Below are 23,280 nucleotides of genomic sequence, written 5' to 3' on the forward strand. Positions count from 1 at the left end.
TTATATGTATACAAATATAATCCAGACTGGATTCATTCTTATCATACGCATTGTTCTTCTGATTTTGAAATAAATTAAAACATTTGCATGGGCCCTAGACGCTATGTCTAAGTCAGCCCTGCTGTTGAATGAGGAAACTGATGCTCTCAGGACCAAATCACCGCGAAAAGGCAGAGTTGGAACCCGAATCCAGGTCAAGTGTGAGTCTAGTCTGAACCTTCTGTCCGGGGTTAAAACCCCTGGGACCCAACCAGGCTGTGTTCCTGGATCAATTCGGGACGTTCCCGCCACTGGGTCCTCACACGTGTGGGGCCTGGCCTCTGAATCCTGAGGCAGCCTTTTGTGCCCCGCCCCTCGCCTAGGCCCCGCCTCCCGCCCGGCCCTGGGCCCTGGAGCCCCGCCCCCGACCCGGCCCCGCCTCCCGCTGGGGCCGAGGCCCGCGGCCGTGGGGGGCGGGGCCGCAGGGTCGCTCTCCCCGCCGTACGCATGCGCGCTGTGCGTTCGTGCGCTCGCGGACAGGATGGCGGGCGCCACGCCTGGCGCCATCATGGAGGAGGACTACTTCGGGAGCGCGGCCGAGTGGGGCGACGAGGCGGACGGCGGCCAGGTGAGGGGGGCACGGGGCGCCCCCGACGGGGACTGTGGGTCTCCGTCGCTGGCTGGCCGTCCCGCCCCGCCGCGGCCGGCCCAGCGGTCGGCGTGTCGTTGAAGCACGGCCCGCCCCGCCCCCCCGGGCGCGCCCACCCCCGAGGCCCGGGCGCGCGGGGGGACCCTCCGCTCGCTCCCCTGAGGGCCCGCGGGGCTGGAGGCGCGGGCCGGGGCCCCCGCGCGGAGGGCGCCCTGCGCGCCCGCCTCCGTTTGCACAGACTTGGCTTCCCCCCGCGGAGGGCTCGGGCTGCGCGGGGGGTGGTGACGCGGGGTGGCCCGTGGACCCCTCGCTTCGGGCAGCCTCCGTGCCGGGCGCTGGTTCCCGAGACCCCCGGGGCGGCAGGACACAAGCTCGAAGGCGGAACGTGGTGTTCAAAAAACTCCAGATCAGCATCATGAGGGGAAAGTGTAACTTGGGGCGTCCTTACACGTTTTCCTGTTTTGTAAACCAAACTCGTGAGTTCCCTGGGCTGACTTAGTCTTTGGGCCAAGTAATGCGGAAGGGCCGTCCAGCCTTGACCTCCAAGGATCATGGAAGCCGAGGAGGGGGCCTCCCCTTCTCTGAGACGGGCTGGAAAGCTGTAACTGGGGGCCCCCTTGGCCTGTGTATCCCAACTGTGTGCCAACCCCAAAGCCCACCCTAAGTGCATATTTAAAGCTGCTCAGGTCCCTCGCTGAAGATGGGTGTGCATTTGACCCTTGAACAACAGCAGGTTAGGGGTGCCCACCACACCCCCTAGTAGAAAATGGCTGTATAACTTTTGACTCCCCAAAAACTTAAGTACTAATCGCCTGCTATGACCGGAAGGAAGATACCGAACAGTTGAGTAACACATATTTTGTATGCTATATATATTCTGCATTCTTAACAATAAAGTAAGCTAGAGAAAAAGTGTTTTTTCTGATTGTTGTAAATCTCCAAAAAAAAACCCAAAACTTATGTATAAGTGGACCTGAGCAGTTCAGACCCACGTTGCTCAAGGGTCAGTGGTAGTTGGTCTGGAAGGGAGCCTGGGAATTTGCTCCTTGACAAGAGTCAAGATAAGGTATGTTTGGGAAATATTGAATTAATATTTCCAAGGAAGAAAGGGTGAAGTGGGGTGTACTTGGGTGAAAGGGGGTGGTGGTGGTGGTGCAAAGTGGGTGCTGTGTTCCTGGGACCCTAAAGTGGCCCGTGTGGTTAGTTGCCTCCTGAAAGCAGTGTCATGAGGTCCTGGAGGGGTCAGGTTCTGAAGGGCCTTTGAGGGCTGATGACAAGTGTGACTTGTTCAAGACTGTGGGGCAGGGAGTGACACTGCAAGTTCGAGGTGGGGTGATCCCACAGTGGTGGAGACTTAAAGAGGAGTGCCGAGTCAGGTGCAAGGTGCTTTCCCACATTAGCTCGTTCGAGGCTCAAGATTTTGAGTTGAGTGTTCTCATTTTAAGAAAGTAAGGCAAAAAGACTGAGTGACCTGTCCAAGGTCATAAAACTTATACATGAAGCAGTGGTGATCCAACCCAGATCCTTTGTCCCCACAGCCACTTTATCAAACTACCAAACCGCTGAAGTGGTCCACGTGCCAGACACTTAAGGGTCCAAGTTAGCTTAGTGGTAGGTTGGTGTTTTGAGCCTCCTGTTCAAAATGGCAGGTACTTGTCATTGAGCCCTCAAGTCACAGAGTGTTAGAACTAAGACATAGCTAAGGGCCGCCTAGTGCAGTGTGCTCATTTTATCAGCTGCCCTAACCTATGCAGTTAGGAATGGCAGAGCCAGGCCAGATCCCCCTGACAAGAGCGGGAGTCTCATGTTTGGAGAACTGTGATCATGATCCTAACTGAGCCACCTGACTCCCTGATGTTCATGTTTGTTTTAATTGTGCCTACTTGGAGGAGGGAGAGAAAGCAAAGGTAACAGAAGAGGGTGGCCGGAGCTGGAGTCTCAAAGATAATGATAGGTCAACTTTTGTGACCCAAATTCTGTTCATTTGACACCCTGTAAGGTGGATTTGGGGAGGTCGGAAGATGTCTCAGGAGGCAACAGTGATGCTAAGTGCTGATGATAGAAGCTAAGAGCTACTGAAATGTAGTTTAGTCCCACTGCAGATCGCCAGTGGGCAGTGGCAAGAGGTGAGTCTGGCCAGGTGAACAGTGGAAGGTTAAGGTCAAGCTAGAGGTCAGATGTCTTCTGAGGAAGATAGAAAACTTTGAGCAAGGGAGAGACAGGTTTGTGGCTTACGAAGATCAGTGTGGCATCATTGTGAAAGATGATTGGAAGGAAGGCCAGACACTGAGCTGCTGGGCAATACTGCTATCTCATCATACACCAAGTAAGGAAAGGCAGAGGTGAAGATGGATAGAGGGGCCGAATCGGATGGCTGTGTGGGGACTGATGGGTCTTTATGACAGGATGTGGGTGTGGAGTGTGGGAGCAGAAATTGAGGACAATTCCTACGTATATGGGTTTGGTGATGGAATCCTTTTACTGAGTCTGGGTTGTAGGAAGAAGACCTGTTTAGAGGGTAAAGATGAGGTCAGTTTGGGACCTAATGAATTCGGAGAACTAGTGGGAGATCCAAATGGAAATGCGAGTAGACTGCTGAATGCTTGAGTCTTGAGCTCAGGAGACAGACATCCAGGCTAAATTCTAGACTTGTGGGCAGGGAGGTGGCATGACCCAAGAGAAGGCCCAGGGTAGAAGCCCCAGAACACAGGCATATGAGGCTGAGTCTCAAGGTGAAGGTCACCTTCCTTCACAGCCTTGCTCAAGGCTCCCCACACAAGTAATGTCTGAGAGCAGACTCCCCAGTGTCCAAGGTAAAGGAATCTCATTCCTTTTCCCCCCAAAGCATTGCTTTCAGGATGTTAGTCTAGACCAAGGGTAGGCAAACTTCTCTGTGCAGGTCTAGGTGGTAAACATTTCAGGCTTTGCAGGTCTTTGCAGGTCTCTGTCATAGCTGTTCGACTCTGCCGTTACAAAGGAAGGCAGCCACAGACAATACGTTAAAAGGGTGTGGCTGTTTTCCAATAAAATGTTATTTTCAGAAGCAAGAGAAGAGCCGGAGTTGGCTGTGGGCCATAATTGGCTGCCTGCTGGTCCAGCTCTTTCCCCATTACGTCCGTCCGTTGCCAGGAGGTTGCTCTCTCCTGCTAGCCTGCCAACTCCTTCGGTGGAAAGAGCCATGCCTTGTCTTACATTCCCTTATGGTTCCTGATGACGAGCACAGTGTCCAGTACAGCCTAAGCGTTCAAAAGCATCTGCTTGTTGGTTGGGATGACAGCATTAAAGCTGGGCAGACCTTGGGGGGCATTTGGTCCCCTGTCATCACATGTTGACAGATTCTGTTAACCGCCTAAGGGTGCTTCCACACAGGGCTACTGTCCAGCAGGACTGCTGATAACAGCGAGTCAGTGATCTTTACTTTCTAACAGTATATTGATGGCTTATGCCTTCAAGAGTCACTTCATCAGTGTTTGTTGGGAAGCATTCAGTGGCACATAGGAAATGATAATAGTGAAAGTAATAGCAAAAGTTAACATCTGTTGAACTCTTACTACATATCAAGTGCCATGCTTGGCTCCTCCAAGAATTAGCTTCTGGAATCCTCACAGTAGCCGAATGGGAGTAGGTAGCAGTACGATCTTTGTTTGGTAGACGAGGAAATGGACACCTGGGGAGATGAGGGGACCTGTATGACTGCTGTACCCACGTTTGCCAGGGTGGAGTTGCAATACAAATACTTGGTGTGATTCTGGATTCTGTTGTCTTAGCCATGCATTACTTGTCCAGCCCACTTTATGAGATTGTCACGAAAGTGAAATGAAATAATGTATGTGGAACACTTTTGAAATGGACAGATTATACAAAATTAGAAGATTACAGAATACTTACATTAATGAAAAAACAGCATGGCTATTTTTACCAACAGCAGGAGGATGATTATGGAGAGGGAGAAGATGATGCAGAAGTCCAGCAAGAATGCCTCCATAAATTTTCTACTCGGGACTATATAATGGAGCCCTCCATCTTTAATACTCTGAAGAGGTATGTGAGGAAGGTTATTTATATGGAGCGGAGGCTGGGGAATAATTGAGAGAAAGTTTTGTAACAGACCCAGAAGATGATATGTAAGAGTAAGAATAAGGTGATACTGGAACAGAAGGCTCCTGGGGTCCCTGCCACTTAGAAATTTTAAGAGCCTCACCGTCTCCCTCCTCACCTCCTTGTGATTGTCCATCCGTCCTGCCTGCCTTTTGAGTGTCGTTACTTCTTCTAGGTATTTTCAGGCAGGAGGATCTCCGGAGAATGTTATCCAGCTCTTATCGGAGAACTACACTGCTGTGGCCCAGACTGTCAACCTGCTGGCTGAGTGGCTCATTCAGACAGGTGCTTTGTGGTGGCCGGTCTGGCTACTCACCCCCACCCCCAACTTTAACAGACCTTTGGGGCCTTGTAGGTCTTGTTTGTTGTCCTGGTTTTTAAGATTTCTGTTAAGTAAGAACAGAACTTCTTGCCCATCTCTGTCTCCTTGATTCTTATTTTTGATTCAATAGTTGAGGTTTACAGATAGCCTGCAAATGTGATTCTCATTGAACTGTTTTCCCTACTGTGTTGTAGAATTACAGGATTATATAGTGTATGCTCAATGTGTCATTTTTAAGAAGTCTATTATAGCAAGCAGTAGATGATGGATAATTTAGGACTGAGTATGATTATGGCTTTTAGCTAATATGATCAGAGTAGAGCCTTACTGTAAATCCACTGAATTGGGTGCAGGTGACATCATGGAGTAAGTGCTGCCTGGAAACTAGTCAGTTCGTTGCTGTCACAGTGATTAGATACAAGCGTGTCCCCCTTGCTGGCACCGCACTCTTCTGTTGGGTAGGGGCATGTCTTTCCGTCCTCCACATCCAGTTTGGCACTTTGTCCTTGTCCTTAGCAAGGCTTCAAAGACACTGCTGTCCTTCCCATGGAGACAGGCATCCTTGTGTGTTTTGCCCATGCTCCTTTTGGGGTCTTACCGTTGAATATGATTAATTAATATTTTTATAAGAGGTCCAAAATCCTAAGAGGGCAGGAGCAGCTCTCTGGTTTGGTTCACGTACAGACTTGATCTGTCTGCTTTTTCTAAAGAAGGCCGGGAACTGAGGGCTTGCCACTCTCCGTCTAGTGCTTTCACTTTCTTTCAGGTGTTGAACCAGTGCAGGTTCAGGAAACTGTGGAAAATCACTTGAAGAGTTTGTTGATCAAGCATTTTGACCCCCGCAAAGCAGATTCTATTTTTACTGAAGAAGGAGAGGTGAGGAATCTGTTTTCTTTTGCAAATTCCAGTTCCTAGGGTCTTCTGCTAACTCCCTGTGCACACGGAGTGTCGCATGTTAGGTAAGTGATGTAAGAGCTGCTTGCTAAAGTCAAGGTGTGAGACGGAGACTGCATAGAGTCAGACTTGCCCTTTGAATGCTGTGCCCCACATAGTAAGACCTTGCTTGCCAAGGGGCATGCAGGTCCTGAGCTTGCGAGGAGAAACAGCGGGTTCACATCTTCCACTTCACGCTGCCTCCAGGGAGCAGGTTCCTGAGTGGCGTGGTCCTCTAGAGGCAGATGCCAAGACAGGCCTGGATGTGCAGGAGATCATAGAGGGCCCGCCTGGGTGGGAAGACGGTGGGGGCTAGAGGAGGCTGGGGCCATGGTGCAGGTCTGACCCCTGAAGGCAGCGGGGAAGGAAGGAATGGAGTGTTAGGCAATAGTGCAGTTTTCAGAAAGTTTGAGCAGTGTCAGTAGGGAGCCTTCATGCCACAGTGGCCTGTCACCAGATCCCCATTCTCCGAGGATCGGGACTGCCTTAGGAACCCTGACACCGCATCAGCGGTGAGAGTCAGCCATGGAAAGCCTGACCTTGGCACATATGGAAGGTGGCTTCAGGCCCCCAGGTCTGTCAGCCACACAGAAGGCGAGTTGAGAGACATTTTCATGGCCCCACACATGGTGATGGACGGACTGCCCGCACTATTTAAATGGCCTGTTCTCTTTCACCGAGGGCCTGCAGCTGATTTGGCATTTAATGGGCATGTGACACAGCTCCGCTGCACAGGCTTGCACTAGGCTCCCACATGTCTCCAGGATGCCTTTCAGGGCACTCTTGTGTGGAGTCTAGCCTTCCCAAAGCCGTGTGGGCATTCAGGGCTCCAGCTCGGCCACTCACTGTCCCTGTGGAGTCACCAGCTCTGGGACTGCATGGCCAGAGCAGACACAGGGACTCTTGCAGCTGGAATGTTTTGTGGTGGTCCATACAGTGTGACCTTTACTTAAGCTAAAGCCAGGCCTCTTATCTTGCCTGTTGTTTGTTGACAGACCCCAGCATGGCTTGAACAAATGATCGCACATACCACATGGAGAGATCTTTTTTACAAACTGGCTGAAGCCCATCCAGACTGTTTGATGCTCAACTTCACCGTTAAGGTAGGAGGAGCGGCTGCGCTCCACTCGTGCTGCTGCTTTTCAGGCATTGAAGGATGGCAGTCACTCTGGGTTGAGCAAGTCTGTTGGCACCATTTTTCCGACAGCATTTGCTCATGTCACGTCTCTGTCACATTTTGGTAATTCTCATACTACTTCAGACTTTTTTATTATTACTACACGTATTTTGGTGATCCGTAACAATGATCTTTGATCTTACAATTGCAGTTGTTTTTGGGGTGCCGCAGAACACACCCATATAAGACAGTGAAATTAATATTAATAGATAAATGTCGTGTGTATTTTGACTGCTCCCACGACCAGCCTTTCCCCCGCCTCACTCCCTGTCCATGGGCTTCCGTCTTCCCTGAGGCACAGTAACCCTGCAGCGGCCTCCGAGTGCTCAGGCGGAAGGATGAGCTGCGCGCCTCTCACCTTCAGCTGAAAGCTGACAGTGATTTGGCCCAGTGAGGACGGCGTGAAGGAAGCCGAGACAGGCCGAACGCCGGGCCTCTTGCACCGAGCAGTCAGCCAAGTTGTGAACGCAAAGGAAAAGCTCTCAGAGGAAATTAAAAGTGCTACTCCAGTAAACACACAAATGATAAAGCAAAACAGCCTTATTGCTGATACGGAGAAAGTTTTAGTGGTCTTGATAGAAGATCGAGCCAGCCCTGACATTCCCTTAAGCCACCGCCTAATGTAGAGCAAGGTCCTGACTTTTTAACTGTGTGAAGCCTGACAGAGATGAGGAGGCTGCAGAAGAAAAGTCTGAAGCCAGCAGAGGTTGTTGATGAGTTTAAGGAAAGAAGCCATCTCCATAACGTAAAAGTACGAGGTGAGAAGTAACTGGTGTGGAAGCTGTAGCAAGTTACCCAGAAGATCTAAGGTAATGAATGAAGGTGGCTGCCCTAAATAACAGATTTTTAAGGTAGATAAAACAGTCTTATACTGGAAGAAGATGCTGTCTAGAACTTTTGTAGCTAGAGAGATGTCAGTGCCCGGCTTCAAAGCTTCCGAGGACAGGCTGATTCTCTTGTTTGCGGCTAATGCAGCTGGTGACTCTAAGTTGAAGCCAATTTATATTATTTACCATTCCAAAAATCTAGAGTCCTTAAGAATTATGCTAAATCTACTCTGCCTGTGCTCTATAAATGGAACAGCAAAGCCTGAATGGCCACACTTCTGTTTACAACATGGTTTACTGACTCTTTTAAGCCCACTGTTGATACCTATATATCAGAAAAAAGATTCTTTTCAAAATATTACTGTTCAGTGGCAACACACCTGATCACTCAGAGCTCTGAAGGAGACGGACAGTGGGACTGATGTCATTTTCTGAGTGGTAATACCACACCCATTCCGCAGCCCATGGATCAGGGAGTCATTTCAACTTTCAAGTCTTATTTTTTAAGAAATGCATTTCATAAGGCCATAGCTGCCATAAATGGTGAGTCCTCTGAAGGATCTGAGCAAAGTAAATTCAAAACCTTCTAGACAGGATTCACCATTCTAGATGCCATTAAGAATATTTGTGACTCATGGGAAGAGGTTGAATTCAACATCAACAGGAATTTGGAAGAAGTTGTTTCCAACCCTCATGGATGACACTTAAGAGATTGAAGACTTCAGTGGAAGAACTGCAGATGAGGCGGCAGAACGGAAAATGGAGCCCGAAGATGGGACTGAATTGTTGCAACTCATGATCAAACCTGAATGCATGAGGACTGCTGCTTTGGATGAGCAAAGAAGGTTTCTTGAGATGGAATCTGCTCCTGGTGAAGATGCTGTGAAGACTGTTGGGCTAACAACAAAGGATTTAGAATATGACATAAACTTAGTTGATAAATCAGCAGCAGGGTCTGTGAAGATTGACTCCAGTTTTGAAAGAGGTGGTACTGTGGGTAAAATGCTATCAAACAGCATCACATGCAACAGAGAAATCTTTCATCAATGGAAGAGTTCAACTGATGTAGCAAACCTCATTGTCTTATTTTAAGAACTTGTCCCAGCACCCCCACCCCCAGCAACCACCACCCTGATCAGCCAGCAGCCACCAGCAGCAAGGCAAGACCTGCCTTCAGCAAAAAGATTACGACTCCCTGAAAGCTCAGATGATGGTTAGCAATGTTTAGCAATAAACTATTTTTAATTAGGTACATACATTGTTCTTTAAGGCATAATGTATTACACACTAATAGATGACAGTACAGTGTAAACACAAGTTTATATGCCCCCAGGAAACCAAAATATTTATTTGCTGGGCTTCCCTGTGACATTTGCTTTATTGCGGTGGCCTGGGCCTGACCTGCAGTGTCCCTGAGGCCTGCCTGTACTGGAGTCAGAGCGAAGATGAGAGTGTTCAGAGCGAGGGTTATTTTGAAGGTTGGTGGTTCGTGGCCTCTTTCCTTTGAAAGATCTTGCTGCTTTTGCTAAGGGTCTTCATCATTTCACCTGAGTAAGTCTTAACATTGAGAAAGAAAAGCATAGACACGTGTGTGTGTGTGTTTTGATAAACATGGACTGTGTTCTAGGATTGGACGGGAGGCTTTCTGTAGTCTGTTGTGCTCTGAAGGGGCCGTTAGGAATGCCTGGCTTGCCTCCTTCGGCTTACACACGGAGAAACCGAGGCAGGGTGGTTCGCCTGGGCCACATGTAGCTGGTGGTGGAGCGGGGCTCAGGGGAAAGGGTTGAGGCCTGAGACCACCTGACCCCAAACACCGACCACAAGCCAACTTGCTGTGAGAATGTGGCCACTACTTGTTGACTTCGTTTGGTTTCTTATTTTTGTACCATAGCTTATTTCTGACGCAGGCTATCAAGGGGAGATAACCAGTGTATCCACAGCCTGCCAGCAGCTGGAAGTGTTTTCTAGAGTGCTTCGAACCTCGCTGGCTACGATTTTGGATGGAGGAGAAGAAAACCTTGAGAAGAACCTCCCTGAGTTTGCCGTAAGCTCTTTAGTTCATGTAGCTCCGATTCAAGGGCTGACCTGGGTCACGCATTTTCAAACGTGAAATGCTCCTTCCCTGTCGAGAATGTCCAGGTCAGAAGGCCCTTTCCAGGATAATCACTGCCGGGCACAACTGTTGGAGCCTCTCTTGCCCACTTTTGTCACTGCTACAGTCATGAAAGCCCAAACTCTCTCCTTACAATTTTTCAGAAGATGGTGTGCCATGGGGAGCACACGTACCTGTTCGCCCAAGCCATGATGTCCGTGCTGGCTCAGGAGGAGCAGGGGGGCTCCGCCGTGCGCAGGATCGCTCAGGAAGTTCAGCGCTTTGCCCAGGAGAAGTGAGACACAGTATTTCTGCTTACCTGGCCCTCACTGGGTGCTCCCCACAACCCCTCCCCACCCCCCCATTGCCCTGTTTCTGTAGCCAAAGACTCCAGTCCTCCTATTTTGACATATAGGTCAAGTTCCTATTATCTAGTAGAGCTGGAAACGTCAGGGTGATTTTAAATGAGAGAGAGTTTGATTTCTAAACTTTTGCTTTGATAACAGTCTTGTAAAGTACTTGATTATCCAGTTCACTGGATTTACAAACCTGTACTTGCATATATTGGGACTCATCAATAACAAGTAACAGTAGTCCTGAAATTATTATTCAGTAATCTAATTGTTATAGTCCATATCTTACAGAACAAAATTAGCTCTTAATTAGCTTTATTTTCTAAAGGAGTCTTCATAAGGTATTTAAGAAGTATATAGTTCCTTTTGGAAAGTCTGAAAGCTGTATTTGTGCCGTTCTTTCCCAGTCAGTTCTCAGTATTGTTTTCATGGGTCAGTCAGTACACCAGTGATGACAGAAATAATGAAAACAGAGGAACCTCAACGATCCAGAGCTTTAAACATGAAAACAGGAAGGAAGGAGGGCGGGCGGGAGAGAGGAAGGAGAGGGCAGGGAGCCACCTTATTAACGATGGCACCTGTGATTTTTTTCACCAAGAGGCCATGATGCCAGTCAGATCACACTGGCATTAGGCACAGCCGCCTCCTACCCCAGGGCTTGCCAGGCCCTTGGGGCTATGTTGTCCAAAGGAGCCCTGAATCCGGCCGACATCACAGTCCTGTTCAAGATGTTTACAAGCATGGACCCACCTCCTGTTGAGCTTGTAAGCTGCTTTTCATTTTAATAAGATGGGACACCGTGAATGCTGATTGGAAGGGTTACTTTGGGAAGTCTTTGTTTCTCTTAACTGTCTTTAGTCAATGAGTGCAGATTCCTGGTGAAATGTTTCTGCCTTTGTCCTGGTCCTTCCCCATCACATTCTCGACCCTTGCACATATTAGAGCACCGCCTGTATTGAGCGCTGCAGGGGTGGGTGTGAGCGGGCACGCCCTCACTCCCACCTAAGTGTGTGGACTCGCCTGCGTGTCTTCCCTGCGTCCTCTTCAGCAAGTGTGGTGTGTCTCCTCAGATCCGGGTGCCGGCTTTCCTGGACCTGTTCATGCAGTCACTCTTCAAACCCGGGGCCAGGATCAACCAGGACCACAAGCACAAGTATATCCATATCTTGGCATATGCAGCAAGCGTGGTTGAGACCTGGAAAAAGGTACTACCTTTTCCAGGAACTCAGGGACTTTTAGGGAGTTATGTAACTTCCTCTCTCTGGTCGTAGTTGGGAATTCAGGCTGCAGGAAATCAGGAGCCCAACTGTATCAGAAATACCTTTTCTGGTGATTATACATAAAATAGTCAAAGTGTTAAATGTCTCAAGAAATTGTACATAGCATCTGTAATACATGTTCAAACTGTAATTTGAAATGTCACTAAAGAAACTGATTTCCCTAAGCCACAGATGACAGTCTCCTTGGCTTTCACTTCCTACATGCTATGTGTGTGACGTTTGACAAATTAGTGACGGACATCTGCTTACCAGTATCCAGCTGGGAGGCCATGCCCTCCAGAGAACTCACTGATGCGTGTGTGTGTGTTTTCAGAACAAGCGAGTGAGCATCAATAAAGATGAACTGAAGTCAACCTCAAAAGCTGTTGAGACTGTTCACAATTTGTGTTGCAATGAGAACAAAGGGGCCTCTGAGCTAGTGGCAGAGTTGAGTACACTTTATCAGTGTATTAGGTAAGCAAAATAAAATTTTATTTCTAAATGTAATCCTTTTGGGGGGAGGTGGTTTGAGTTTTCATTTTAAAAGTTCAAGAAATACAAGAAAAGCATCATAGGTACTTACCTTATTTATCTATTTTTGAATGTATGTAGAGAATTTTAACCTGTTTCAGCAGCATGATTACTTTTCAGGGGTCTGCTTGACAGAAGTCTGTTCACAAATGAGACTTAAAAAGGGAGGCCAATCAGAATTAGAAAAATTGAGTTGTGGGGTCTATTTACAGTAGGACCAACAAATTATTGCTTAAGTAGAAATGACTTGTGATTATGCCATTTTATAAATAAGCATTCACTAAAAATAAGCTTACAAATAAGATGTCCTCTTAGGCATTGTATCTTGCCTGTTAATTTGTCCTAAGGACAAAGAAAGGGTTTGTTAAATACTCAGTCCACTAAACTCACTGAGTATTTTGCATTGATGATCTTTTTCTTTTAAACCAGTAAAGTGATTTAAAGTAAGCTGAGAACCGGATTCCTGTCCTGGCACTGCACATTTGAGGGGCTGCTGAGCCCATCCGACTGCTGGCAGTACATGTCTCCCTGGCAGAGCATATTGAAGAGGGAGTTGATGGGATAGATTGAATTGTTTCTTAAACTTACTCAGCTGGTTGTTTTTTAAAAGCTTTGTTTAAAGGAAGCCTTCTGCCTTATTTACCTGTAGGTTTCCCGTGGTAGCAATGGGTGTGCTGAAGTGGGTGGATTGGACTGTATCCGAGCCCAGGTACTTCCAGCTGCAGACCGACCACACCCCGGTGCACCTGGCCTTGCTGGACGAGGTAGGAGGGTCCTTGTCTGTGCCTGACACTGCTGGTGCCTGTGCTTCTAGCTCATCTAGTCAGAGAGTTCAGAAGATACTCAAAGCCAGCTAGTTCTGTCCCAGATGAGGATCTTCCTTGGAAGGAACTAGTTTCATTGACTCCACAGATTTAATTATCAAGTGTCCCTGAAAGATGAGGAATGGCACAGAAGCTGCCCGGCCCTGGGCCCGGTGTCGAGGACGGCTGTCGTCCGGCCCATGATAAGCCGTCTGGTGGCTGTGACAGTGGCGGCCGTTCTCCGTGTGCTGACGGCAAGCCCTGGGACCCGCCCGTGGTGTTCAGCCAGGCTCCCTTTGGCCTGTTCTGTAGATCAGCACCTGTCACCAGCTCCTGCACCCCCAGGTCCTGCAGCTGCTCGTTAAGCTTTTTGAGACTGAGCACTCCCAGCTGGACGTGATGGAGCAGGTGAGCAGGCGGCCTGCGCGGATTGTTGTGCAGCCTGGGGAGAGGGCCCGCTCTAACTGGCCTGTCTGCTCGTGCAGCTTGAGTTAAAGAAGACCCTGCTGGACAGGATGGTGCACCTGCTGAGCCGTGGTTACGTTCTTCCTGTTGTCAGTTACATCCGGAAGTGCCTGGAGAAGCTGGATACTGACATTTCACTCATTCGCTATTTTGTAACTGAGGTCAGCAGTACACCATTTGTTTCATGTTTCATACCGTTTACATTAGCAGTGCCTTTTTTGACTTAATTAGTTCATTTGTATCTAATTCTGAGAACTCTGCTTTCTGATGATCATGGTGATGACAAAGACGCAGATTCCCAGTTTACCAAGCGGGTCCTGCTTGTAGGAACCATTTGTGTGTTTTTCCTACATCACCACTTGAGTGTCTTAATTTTGGAGATTGGTATTGTCACCAGGAAGCAAAAAACTGGGGAGGAGAGGGTGATTTTCTCCAAGTCAGCTGCCATTTCATCAGCATTTTGGCGGGCTGCTGCTCGGATGGTGCGGGAGGAGTGACCGGGTGTGCTCCCCTCGCAGGTTCTGGACGTCATTGCCCCTCCCTACACCTCTGACTTCGTGCAGCTCTTCCTTCCCATCTTGGAAAATGACAGCATCGTGGGCACCATTAAAACGGAAGGCGAACATGACCCTGTGACGGAATTTATAGGTAGGGTTGACATGCATGTCCCTTTTCTAGTTTCAAATGTCACTGTTTATCTCCCGTCTCTAAGACAGTGCCTCTCTTCCTTCTGTTTGTTCAAGCTCACTGCAAGTCCAATTTCATCCTGGTGAACTAACTAGAGCATCCTGCAGAGCTGAGCAGAACATTCCAGGAGAGGAGACCAATTGCGGAAAACCCTTTCAAGAAGCTGCTGTTTAGGGAGGTGGGCTCTGATGGGAGGAGCTGGATAGCTGTTCTGAGGGGAAAATGTTGGCAGTGCAAGAGGAAACTCCCAGGGATGGTTCCCCTCCTGTCCACCCAGGCTGCCCCCCGGGGCCTGCTGACAGTATCCACTCCCGCCTGCAGAGGAGCTGCGTCCCCATTGCCTCCTGGGACGGCCCCACCTGTCAGCCCTGGGCTGGTGGGAGCTGGGAACCGGACACTCAGGGGAAGGACTTCAAGCTGACTTCAGTTTTCTGACAAAACCCGATTATTAGTTGGTATTTTGTTGTGATTGTTTTAATTTTCCAAGAACAAATAAAAGCCTGCTCTCATGTGGAATAAGGCACGCTCAGGCCCCATTCAGGCGAAGTCATGGGTTTTATTCATCACTTGGGCAAAGTAAAATGGCCGTGCTGCCTCCCCCCTCCACTCATTCCAAAGTGGCACCCGAACTGGTGATGCTGACCTGTTTTTTCTCTTAAATACCACAGTTGCCAAATAGAAAATACCAAACCATCAACTGAAGGAAATGGAGGTCATGTAATTTGCTGACTTGTGGGTCACTCCCTGCCAGGGACATGGTTGCTTGCGGTCACTGTGGCGGGAAAGCCCCCTGTGTGGGTGTTTAGGGGCACCCTGTGCCAGACTCCCCTCACGAGTCTCGGCAGCACCACTGCGGTCTGCCTTTTCTAGGCCCTCCGTGCCGCCACCAGCTGCCAGATGCTCTGACCATCAGCCCCCAGTCCTTCACACCACGCAGTTCCAACCCAGTGCCCCGAACAGCAGGATCCCCTCTGGCTCACGGCCTTTCCTCAGAGCTGCTCTGCCGGAGACTTGGGCCTTACACGACGGGGTCCCCGAACGTGCACTGCTGCTCTATGGCAAGGTTGTAGTCGGTGCCCTTCCCGCCTTTGTAGGTGCTGGTCACTATTCTCATCCAGCCTCGCTCGCCCTGGGGGAAGTGGGAGCCACCGTCAGAACATCCCCGCCTTGCCCCAGGCTCCCTCTGCCCCGCCTCACCCCGCAGCTGCACACCTGCTGAGCACCTCCCCGGCGGCCCCTTCCCTTCCCAGGACCACCACTCAGAAAGATCTTTTGTGTAATATTTAACTTGGTTAATATTTAACATGAGGGGTATGTGGCCCTGTATGCTAAAACCTAATTAATATAACTGAAATGTTGATTCTTTAGATCAAATGACTTACCTATTAATATCCCCATCTGTAGTCATTTACCAGACCTTTCATCACTTTGACGTAAATCACTATCCCTCACCTTGTAATAATTTCTATGGCTCAAGCTGTTAATGCTTAATACTAGGTCTTAGAAATGAAGGTTCCAGCAGTTCATTTGTTTCCTCTGGATTTTCAACCCAACTCAACAAAGTATTTTTGAAAACAACTCCACAGCATTATTTAGGAGAGCCGAAACTACGACAGGAAAAAGAACGAGACGATTGTACAAGAAAAAGCTAGCTAAACAGGCACTTCTGAAGGTGTGCTGCCCCACCAGGGGGGCTTCCCCAGCAGACATTTGGCAGTGTCGGACACATTTTTGGCCGTCACAATGTGGGGACAGGGAAAGGATCAATTGGCATCTGGTGGATAGGGGCCAGCGATGCTGCTAAATGCTGTGGCATGTGGGACAGAGACACCTGCCACATGACACAGAAGGGTCTGACCCTAAACACCACTGGGGCCCCTCTGCCGCAGTTCTTAGCTAAGAAGCCAACAGAACCCTCAAGGTGAGGGATGTCAGTGGGAGCATCTTACCCATGGTTCACCCCATGAATTCCGCACAATCCAGTACTCAGTCCCGTCGCTGACACCCCACCCGGCCACGGAAATGACATGGTTTATGTAGGCGTTCTCGTAGTACTCAGCATAGATGCCTCCGGTGTAGTTAGCCATCTTTTCTGTTGCCATTATACCGCAGCTGAGAGCAAGCAGTTAAAGAGCACTTCAAATGGAAAGAATTTACCACCTTTAGAAATAATTGTGTAGGTCCAACTCATAACACCAGATGATTCTCCCTACATTTCTGTTGTTACTCACTTGGTGTCCCCCCACTAACAGTACCAGCAACCCCACAGCACACATTCAGTTCTGGGACCTCTGCGTGAGTGGACGGCCCCTCCCCGTCATCCTGTGATAGGCATGTTAGTTTATTTAGCTTTACTTCTGAGAAAACTCCTGTGGCAGCTGTGTCCCAAGTGAGTGAAGCTGGCCAGACAGAAAGGGGTGAAAAGGACTCTGGTCCCATTAATGTAAGCACACCCCCACCCCCCACCCCTACTGGCAGTGGTCACGAGGTCTCACCTGATGGGACCATTCGCGTAGATCTCTGCCATCATCTTCCCCCTGCCGGAGAGGGAACCATAGTTCCCAACCTTCCAGAGGGTGTAGTTCTGGATGGCGTGGCACTCTTTGAATTCAGTGCAGGTACCACATTGGTTAAACCTGTCACAAGCTGGGGGATAGCAGAGAAGTCAGTGTGAGACTGTCTTTGTTAACCCGCTAACAAACCCACTGCCCACCTTCCTAACTGCTAGTAACGGAGCCATGGTCTTGCCGTCAGGGGCTGTTTCGTTGTGCTCTCCCTTCAGCTGCAAAGGAGTCGTCACTGAAGCCCTTCCCTGGGCCTTGGTGGAAAAGACAAACCACTAGCGCATAGTAGGTATTCAGAAGTTACCCTTTCCTTTGCCTCTAAAGGCTAGAAGGGCTATGGCTAAATAGAGTAATTAAATTAATAGCTTTTAATATAATTGTTTTGCTGGCTAGTGACTAGGCCAAAACGTGGGGGAAAAGCAAGCATTTTCTTACTATTTTGGTTTAAAGAGCTATCAGGAATTAGGCTTTAAAAAAGTGCAGCTCTTGGTTCTTTAAGACTCTGCAGGGTCACCTGTGTTCCTCCTGCACCCCAGACGTTCTCATTTCTTAGCCCACCCATCCTGCCTTTCTACTGCTTTTGTGTTACCTGTTTCTGTTAGTTTTGTACATCTCCAGATTCCTCCCTGGGACATTAAACTCCTTGAGGATTAAAATGTTGGTTTAATTTGTTTCTTGGACACCAAACGCTCAGTGCCCAGTACAACCAGAAAGTGGTGGTCCTTTGGCCACGTTTGCTAATACATAGACAAGACCATGGCAGACAGCCAGGCTGCTGCTGGGTTCCCACCTCGCCCTTTGTGCCAGACGGGTCAGGGGGGCCTGGCTTATGCCAACACAGTGCATGCAGGGTGTCGCCCCAGGGGCCAGCTGACCTACATTCTGAGGAGCTTCCTCCCATATCCACCTGCCCCTCTCCTTGGTTCTCTGACCTACTGCGTTTATCACTTCAACAAGCCTCACCTGACCAGCCTGGGGGACTTCTTTCTGGCTGGGCAGCGTGGCCCAGGAGCCAGGTGAGGGCACCCCCTGGGTGCGGGATGGTGCCTAGAGTCTGCTCTGCCTCTTCAGAGGACACGGGCTGGAGCTCACCCTTTCGTTGATGGACAGGGTGGGGGTGGAAAGCACCCAGGTCCCTCCATCCCCTCACTTCCATCTCAGATGGCCTCTTGAGTTCACCCCAGCCCTCCTCTCTGGCTGCCCAAGAAGCTCTGGCAGTGACAGGTGACCTCAACTGCCAATTATGGGTTTGGGTTTGGACTTCTCCCTTCGGTCCCCAGGGGGAGCAGCCTGAAAGGAATGTGCCAGCTCCAGGGATGCAGCGGCCCCCTCAGCCCCAAAGCCTCCTGAGTGCGTATGACCCTGCCTCAGGGTCACGAGGCGGGAACCTGGCTGACGCTGCTCCTGGGCCACCCGGCTTCCGGTCCAGAGTGGCAGCGTGCCTGCGCTCCTCATCCCACTCCTGGAAAACCGGAAAACTTACTCTTCCCTCGACGAGAGCTCACCTTACGACGACCCACGAAATCACCACAGTGGCAGCACATCAGAACCTCAACACCAGGGCCAAGCGTGGCCGTAGGGACGTGCCCTCCCCGGGTCCTTTAGGTCAGCCGTCCTAAGGACGACAGGCTGCAGCTTCCTGCTCCCCAGCCCCGCCAGGCTGGAGGTGGCGGAGGGCAGCCAGCTCCGTCCGGCCCTGCCCCAGAGTGTGAGGTGTGCGCTAGCCTGGGCTCCAGGCCACGCCTCCCCCGGGAAGCGGCCTGGGGCTCCCAGGGGCCTACCCTGGTCCTTGGCCTGGTAGTTGTTGCAGGTCTCGTCCGGGATGCCATGCTTGTGGGCATACTCCCACACCAGGAGGTCGTTGCCGCCCTCACAGGAGCCCGCGTTGCCACAGTCGATGACGTTCTGCACAGACAGCAGAGTGGATGGCCATGCGCCCTTCCTCTTGATGTTGATTCTGTCTGCAAGGGCGGCAGCCATGCGGTCAGCACCCACCCACCCCTCCTGGCCTCACAGTTGCCTGGGCCCTGCCCAGGGCCCTCTGCCAGGCAGACCCATTCTTGGGAGTCTCAGCTCTCCAGAGAGGCAGCCCGTGGCCCTTCCCAGGCACAGCTGCATCGGCCCACGCCCACTGTCAGCGCCGCGCGGGCAGGGCCAGTCTGTGCCCCAGAAGCGCCTGCTACGGGACCCAAGGAAGGAAGACACTGGACCGGCACCAAAGACAGAGCTAAGAACAGAGGGCCAGGCCCTGCCCTCGGGCCCAGAAGGGTGCCTCTGTGAGAAGTGCAGCCCAGGGCCACCCAGCTGGCGGGCGAGAAGTCCAGGGAGCAGAATAAGCCCCTTTGGGGAAGGCTGGTGGCGCCTGGCCACAGGTGGGGGGACAGGCCAGAGAGGTGGCCGCCTTGCCCAGCTCGGCCAGCTCCCAGGTCCCTGACACCACTTAGCATGGTGACTGCTTCCCCTGGGTCCTGTGTTTGGGTCACAGCTACAGCTTCAGCACCTGGACACACCAGACTGGCACACACGAGGGGGTCAGCGAGTGGTCCTGTGTAAGTGAATTTTCTTCTAACTGAATCCCGGCCTGGCTGCCGACACCCAGGTGGTCACTTCCCGGCAGACCCAGAGATGAGTTCTTTGTCTTCACCCTCATGCCGAGCCAGGCCTGCAGGTGGGGTGCAGGTCCCCTCCACCCCCACTGCTGGTACCAAACCACTCTGCCATCGGAATGGCCGACACCCCGGCTCTCTCCCGCTGTGGCTTCGCAGCAGTGTCCCATCCATTCCTGGGAGGCCCTAGCGCATCGGTTCACGGCGATGGCCAGCCCTCTGCCCAGGGAGGGGGGCCTTGGCAAGGGGCTCGGACATCTGGTGCCCAGGGACGGAAGGGAACACAAGCGAGGGTGAGATGCGCTAGGTGGAGGCTGTGCCGGGCGCCTGTGGAAGTCCCCTTCTGGGGCTTTTTTCTCAGTGAAAGAGGAAGAAGGGCCTGCTGGGAGGTGTTAGCTGCTGAGGAAGAAAGCACAGAAGCAGTGGGCGGCCCAGGAGAGGCTCCACTCCAGAAACTTGGGCGACCAAGTCAAAGGCCAGTCTCCAGCCACCCCTCCTAAGGTCCTTCATGCGGGCGAATCCTAGCACCTGACTCCCTCTCTAAATTCCTTCAAGGCTTCTGCCAGACCACTCCCGCTGGGGTAGGGCCCCTGGTGACCTTTAGAGCTCCCCAGGGAAGGCCCCTCCCCAGGCCCCGCCACAAAGGCCCTCTTTCAGTTCCTCCCCTCCAGCCAGCACCAATTCTGCCTGGCCTTTGCCCTGACCCTCTGCCTCGAGGCCTGCCCACACCCTGCCAGCCTGCCTGGCAAGGTCTCCATGTGGCTCCAGTGGTTAAGCCTCTGGTTCCACCTTCTCCAGGAGCCCCATTCATGTCCTTCCCAGTCAGGGGCCTACCTGATGGCTCCTGAGGGCTCCCACACCCTAAAATGGAGTCTCAGTCTACCCAACCTGCCCTGTCCCTCCTCCTGAAGGTCAGAAGTATCCCCCCACCCCCAGGGGTCTCCTCACCAGTCCCCAAAGAGACAGGGGCAGAACCACCAGGGAGACCCTACTAGACGCCCCGACTACAGCTGGCCGGCCTTGGGGTCAACACCCCATCCCCCACTCATCCAAAAGGCAGGCACAGCGGAGGTCTTGCTTCTGGGCTGTTCCCCAGGCTGTTAGAACCTGACCCGTCAGGAGCCTCAGCGTCCTCATCTGTGATTGGAAGCAGTCACACACACAGCAGCTGGGGAGGCTGAAAAGGGATGGTACACGTACAAGTGTGTGCCAGTCTTGGCAAGTCTTGGCAGTGGCCACACTGCTGTTAATCCATTTAACATAATTCCCTGCCTACAGCAGACCTGCCTGGTAAGCCGCCCACATCGGGGAGGAGGCACCATGTCCCAGCCCTCCAGGGGCCAGAATTCGAGCACAGCTCCTGGAGCCTTGGCTGCCACTGGAGACGGCACAGCCCCTCGCGTGTGCTGCCAGGCAGGCCTTAGGCTACGTGAAAGCCCAGGGCTGATGCAAACTCCCTCCACTCTCCTCTCCCAAGACAAGGTGCTGCAGCCCTCTCGCGGGTTAGGGACATCGGCCGCCCCATGGGCCTTCCTGCCCGCACCGTGATCACATGGCTACGGTCCAAACGAGAGAACCAGCCAGCCTTGCTCAATATGCCAAGCCCAGGGAGATACTCATCTCAAATATTAACAGAAAGGCAGCTTCACCTGCCTGTCTGCAAACTCTGGCGGGGCTTTCAGTGAGTCTGCATTTCTGATTTGATCCAAAATGGCCAGGGTCACAAGCCTTCGGGGAGAGAAGGCCCCTGGGAGCCACTCGTCACTGGGCTTCAGTCCTAGCGTTGCCTGCCCTCCCTAGGCCCAGACAGGCCCCCCCATGCACAGGGGAGGCACGATCCACTGGCCACTTTGGCCTTCCCTCGATGGTGAGGGGTGGCAGAGGACACCTGTCAGAGCCCACTGGGCTGCGAGGCTCAGGCAGGCTCAGGCCTGGCACGGAATCACAGGCCCTGGGGCCCCGGACTGCGGCCCCCTGTGCTGGCAAGGAGGCAGCGTGGACAGGCCTTCCTGGCCCACTGTCCAGAGGGGCAGCAGAAGCCCCCACCTACCTGCCATGGCGCTGGTGCTGCCATGGGCCCAGCAGGAGCCACAGTACTGGGGGATGTGCTGGTTCCTGGTGGCACTGGCGTAGTTGATCCCATCCACGTTGCGCCAGTCCCATCTCTTGGGCAGATCCGATGGGGACAGATACTCATGAGGCCGGGGGTATGTCCTAGAAAGAGACCACCACCAACGGAGTCAGCGCGGTGCTCCTGGGGCCCAGAACACAAGTGCTGTCCGCAGCGCCCGGTCTCTCCCCTTCCCCAAGGGGCACAGGCATGAGGAGCACCCGGATCACCAGGGGAGCCCGTCTCACCCCCGGCGTCCACCCCGGCAGAGTATGGGGGAGGCAGGGCATCCCAACGCGGGAACAGACCGCTCCCCAGGCCATCATGCCCCAGGTGCCGGGGTGGTGGGGCCCGTCCCGCCCGCAGGTGGGGCAGAGACCGCCTACGGTAAGGGCGCCGGACTTGACCCTCAGGCGCCCGGCTCCCGGCACGCGCGGGAGGCGGCAGGTCCCCAGGGGGCCGCGCAGCCCCCGCGGTGCCCACCTGACCCCCAGCGCGGCCGGCCGGTCCCCGCGCAGCGGCCGGTAGCAGGGCCGGCGGGGCTGGAAGGGGGCGCCCGCTCGCACCGCGCCCGCCAACAGCACGAGCACCAGGAGCGGCCGCACGGACGGCGCCATGGCTCCCGGGCCCCGGCCGGCCGCGGCCTTAAGGTGGGGCGCCCCGGACACACCCCCGGGGCGGGGCCGCCGCAGGCCCGGGGAGGAGCCGCCTGGCCCGCCCGGCCGCGGGCCGCGGGCGGCTTGCCCCAGGCGCCGGGCCTGGCGTGCAGGGCCGCGGCCCCGAGGCCTGGCCTTCCGTGGGGAGAAGTCCGCCCCCCGCGGACGGAAGGGGGGCTCTTTTTGGAAGGTGCCCCGAAGGAAAATTGCACTGGGAGCAGGAGTCATTCGTTCTACATTCCAACTTGCAAAGATGCTTGGAGATGTTTCCTGCTAACAAAGCTCTTCATCGTTAATGGGGAAACGAAAGCAGAAGTGGGACCCCCACGCCTCCGTTTCATAACTCAAGAGTTTCTCCCCCTCGTGCCCCTTGTGAGCGTGCATCAGGGAAGCAGACCACAGAGGCCCCCATCCTTGTCAGGAGAGGGTCCCCACGGGCTGTAGGGTCCCCAGATGGGCTCGCCTTGCTCTGACCTGCACGAAAGGGGCCCTCGCCTCCTTCCCTCTGCCTGCACCACGCCAGCAATCAGAACCCAACGTGACTGCCCCGCTGACTTGCAGCGATGTGTACGACCAGCCCCGGAGGGCGGAGGAAGCCCCAGAACCCCAGCAGGGCGGGCAGCCTGCGGCAGTGCCTGTCAGCAGGGCGAGGTCTTCTAGGCGAGGCGGCTCCTCTGTGTCAGCCCCGAGGCCCAGGCCTCGTTCCTGCTGAGGCCGGGCACCCCGGCCCTCTCCGCTGACGGGCCTTTCAGCTTCTTGGAAAATCGCTAGCAGGTGGGACACAGGTGGCATGGGCTGCCGCCGGCTCCTTGGAGGAACACATGCCTGAGCTGGGGTGAGGGTGTGGAAAGCACCCGGAGCCTGGGCACCAGGCCTGTATCAAGCCTGTCTCTCCACTCTGGGTGTAGAGTGAGTGGGAAGGGGACTGCCAGCTGGGACGTTCCCACTTCCCACGCCGGCTCTGTCCCCCATGACGGGTGGAGCAGGTGGTCCGTGTGAGGAAGAAAGCCGACCTATGATGCCATCCAGGTGCGGTCTTTCTAAGAGGTGGGTTTCCGGTCTTGTCTCGTGAAAAAGCTAAAAGCTCATTGTGGCTGAATGATGGCCAGAGTGGTCACAATATTCCAGGCTGATAAATATTGTGGGGATCCCCAAGTATCCACAGACTG

At 52.8% G+C, this 23,280-nt stretch overlaps 2 protein-coding genes across 4 annotated transcripts; one reads left to right on the top strand and one right to left on the bottom strand.

Moving 5' to 3' along the window:
• Positions 1-471: 471 nt before the first annotated feature.
• NELFCD (negative elongation factor complex member C/D) lies at positions 472-14,711 on the top strand. 3 transcript variants are annotated; one of them, XM_036901867.2, is made up of 15 exons: positions 472-607; positions 4,554-4,669; positions 4,902-5,011; positions 5,815-5,924; positions 6,977-7,084; positions 9,877-10,029; positions 10,242-10,372; positions 11,029-11,194; positions 11,501-11,635; positions 12,024-12,163; positions 12,870-12,984; positions 13,336-13,431; positions 13,509-13,649; positions 14,007-14,136; positions 14,232-14,711. In XM_036901867.2, exons 1-15 carry the CDS (start codon positions 521-523, stop codon positions 14,264-14,266), a joined length of 1,773 nt encoding a protein of 590 aa, XP_036757762.1. In that variant the 5' UTR covers positions 472-520; the 3' UTR covers positions 14,267-14,711. The 3 variants fall into 3 exon arrangements, with proteins under 3 accessions (XP_036757762.1, XP_036757763.1, XP_057359102.1); XM_036901868.2 differs by having other exon boundaries at positions 486-607; positions 4,557-4,669; XM_057503119.1 differs by lacking the exon at positions 472-607 and adding an exon at positions 3,672-3,857.
• Positions 14,712-22,354, bottom strand: CTSZ (cathepsin Z). The gene is made up of 6 exons (XM_036901870.2): positions 21,939-22,354; positions 21,396-21,559; positions 18,521-18,700; positions 16,671-16,821; positions 16,125-16,287; positions 14,712-15,304 (listed from the first exon to the last, which is right to left on the bottom strand). Exons 1-6 carry the CDS (start codon positions 22,337-22,339, stop codon positions 15,194-15,196), a joined length of 1,170 nt encoding a protein of 389 aa, XP_036757765.2. The 5' UTR covers positions 22,340-22,354; the 3' UTR covers positions 14,712-15,193.
• Positions 22,355-23,280: the final 926 nt, after the last annotated feature.

Source organism: Manis pentadactyla, chromosome 5 (genome assembly GCF_030020395.1).
Source record: "Manis pentadactyla isolate mManPen7 chromosome 5, mManPen7.hap1, whole genome shotgun sequence".
In the NCBI taxonomy this organism is placed as follows: domain Eukaryota; kingdom Metazoa; phylum Chordata; class Mammalia; order Pholidota; family Manidae; genus Manis; species Manis pentadactyla.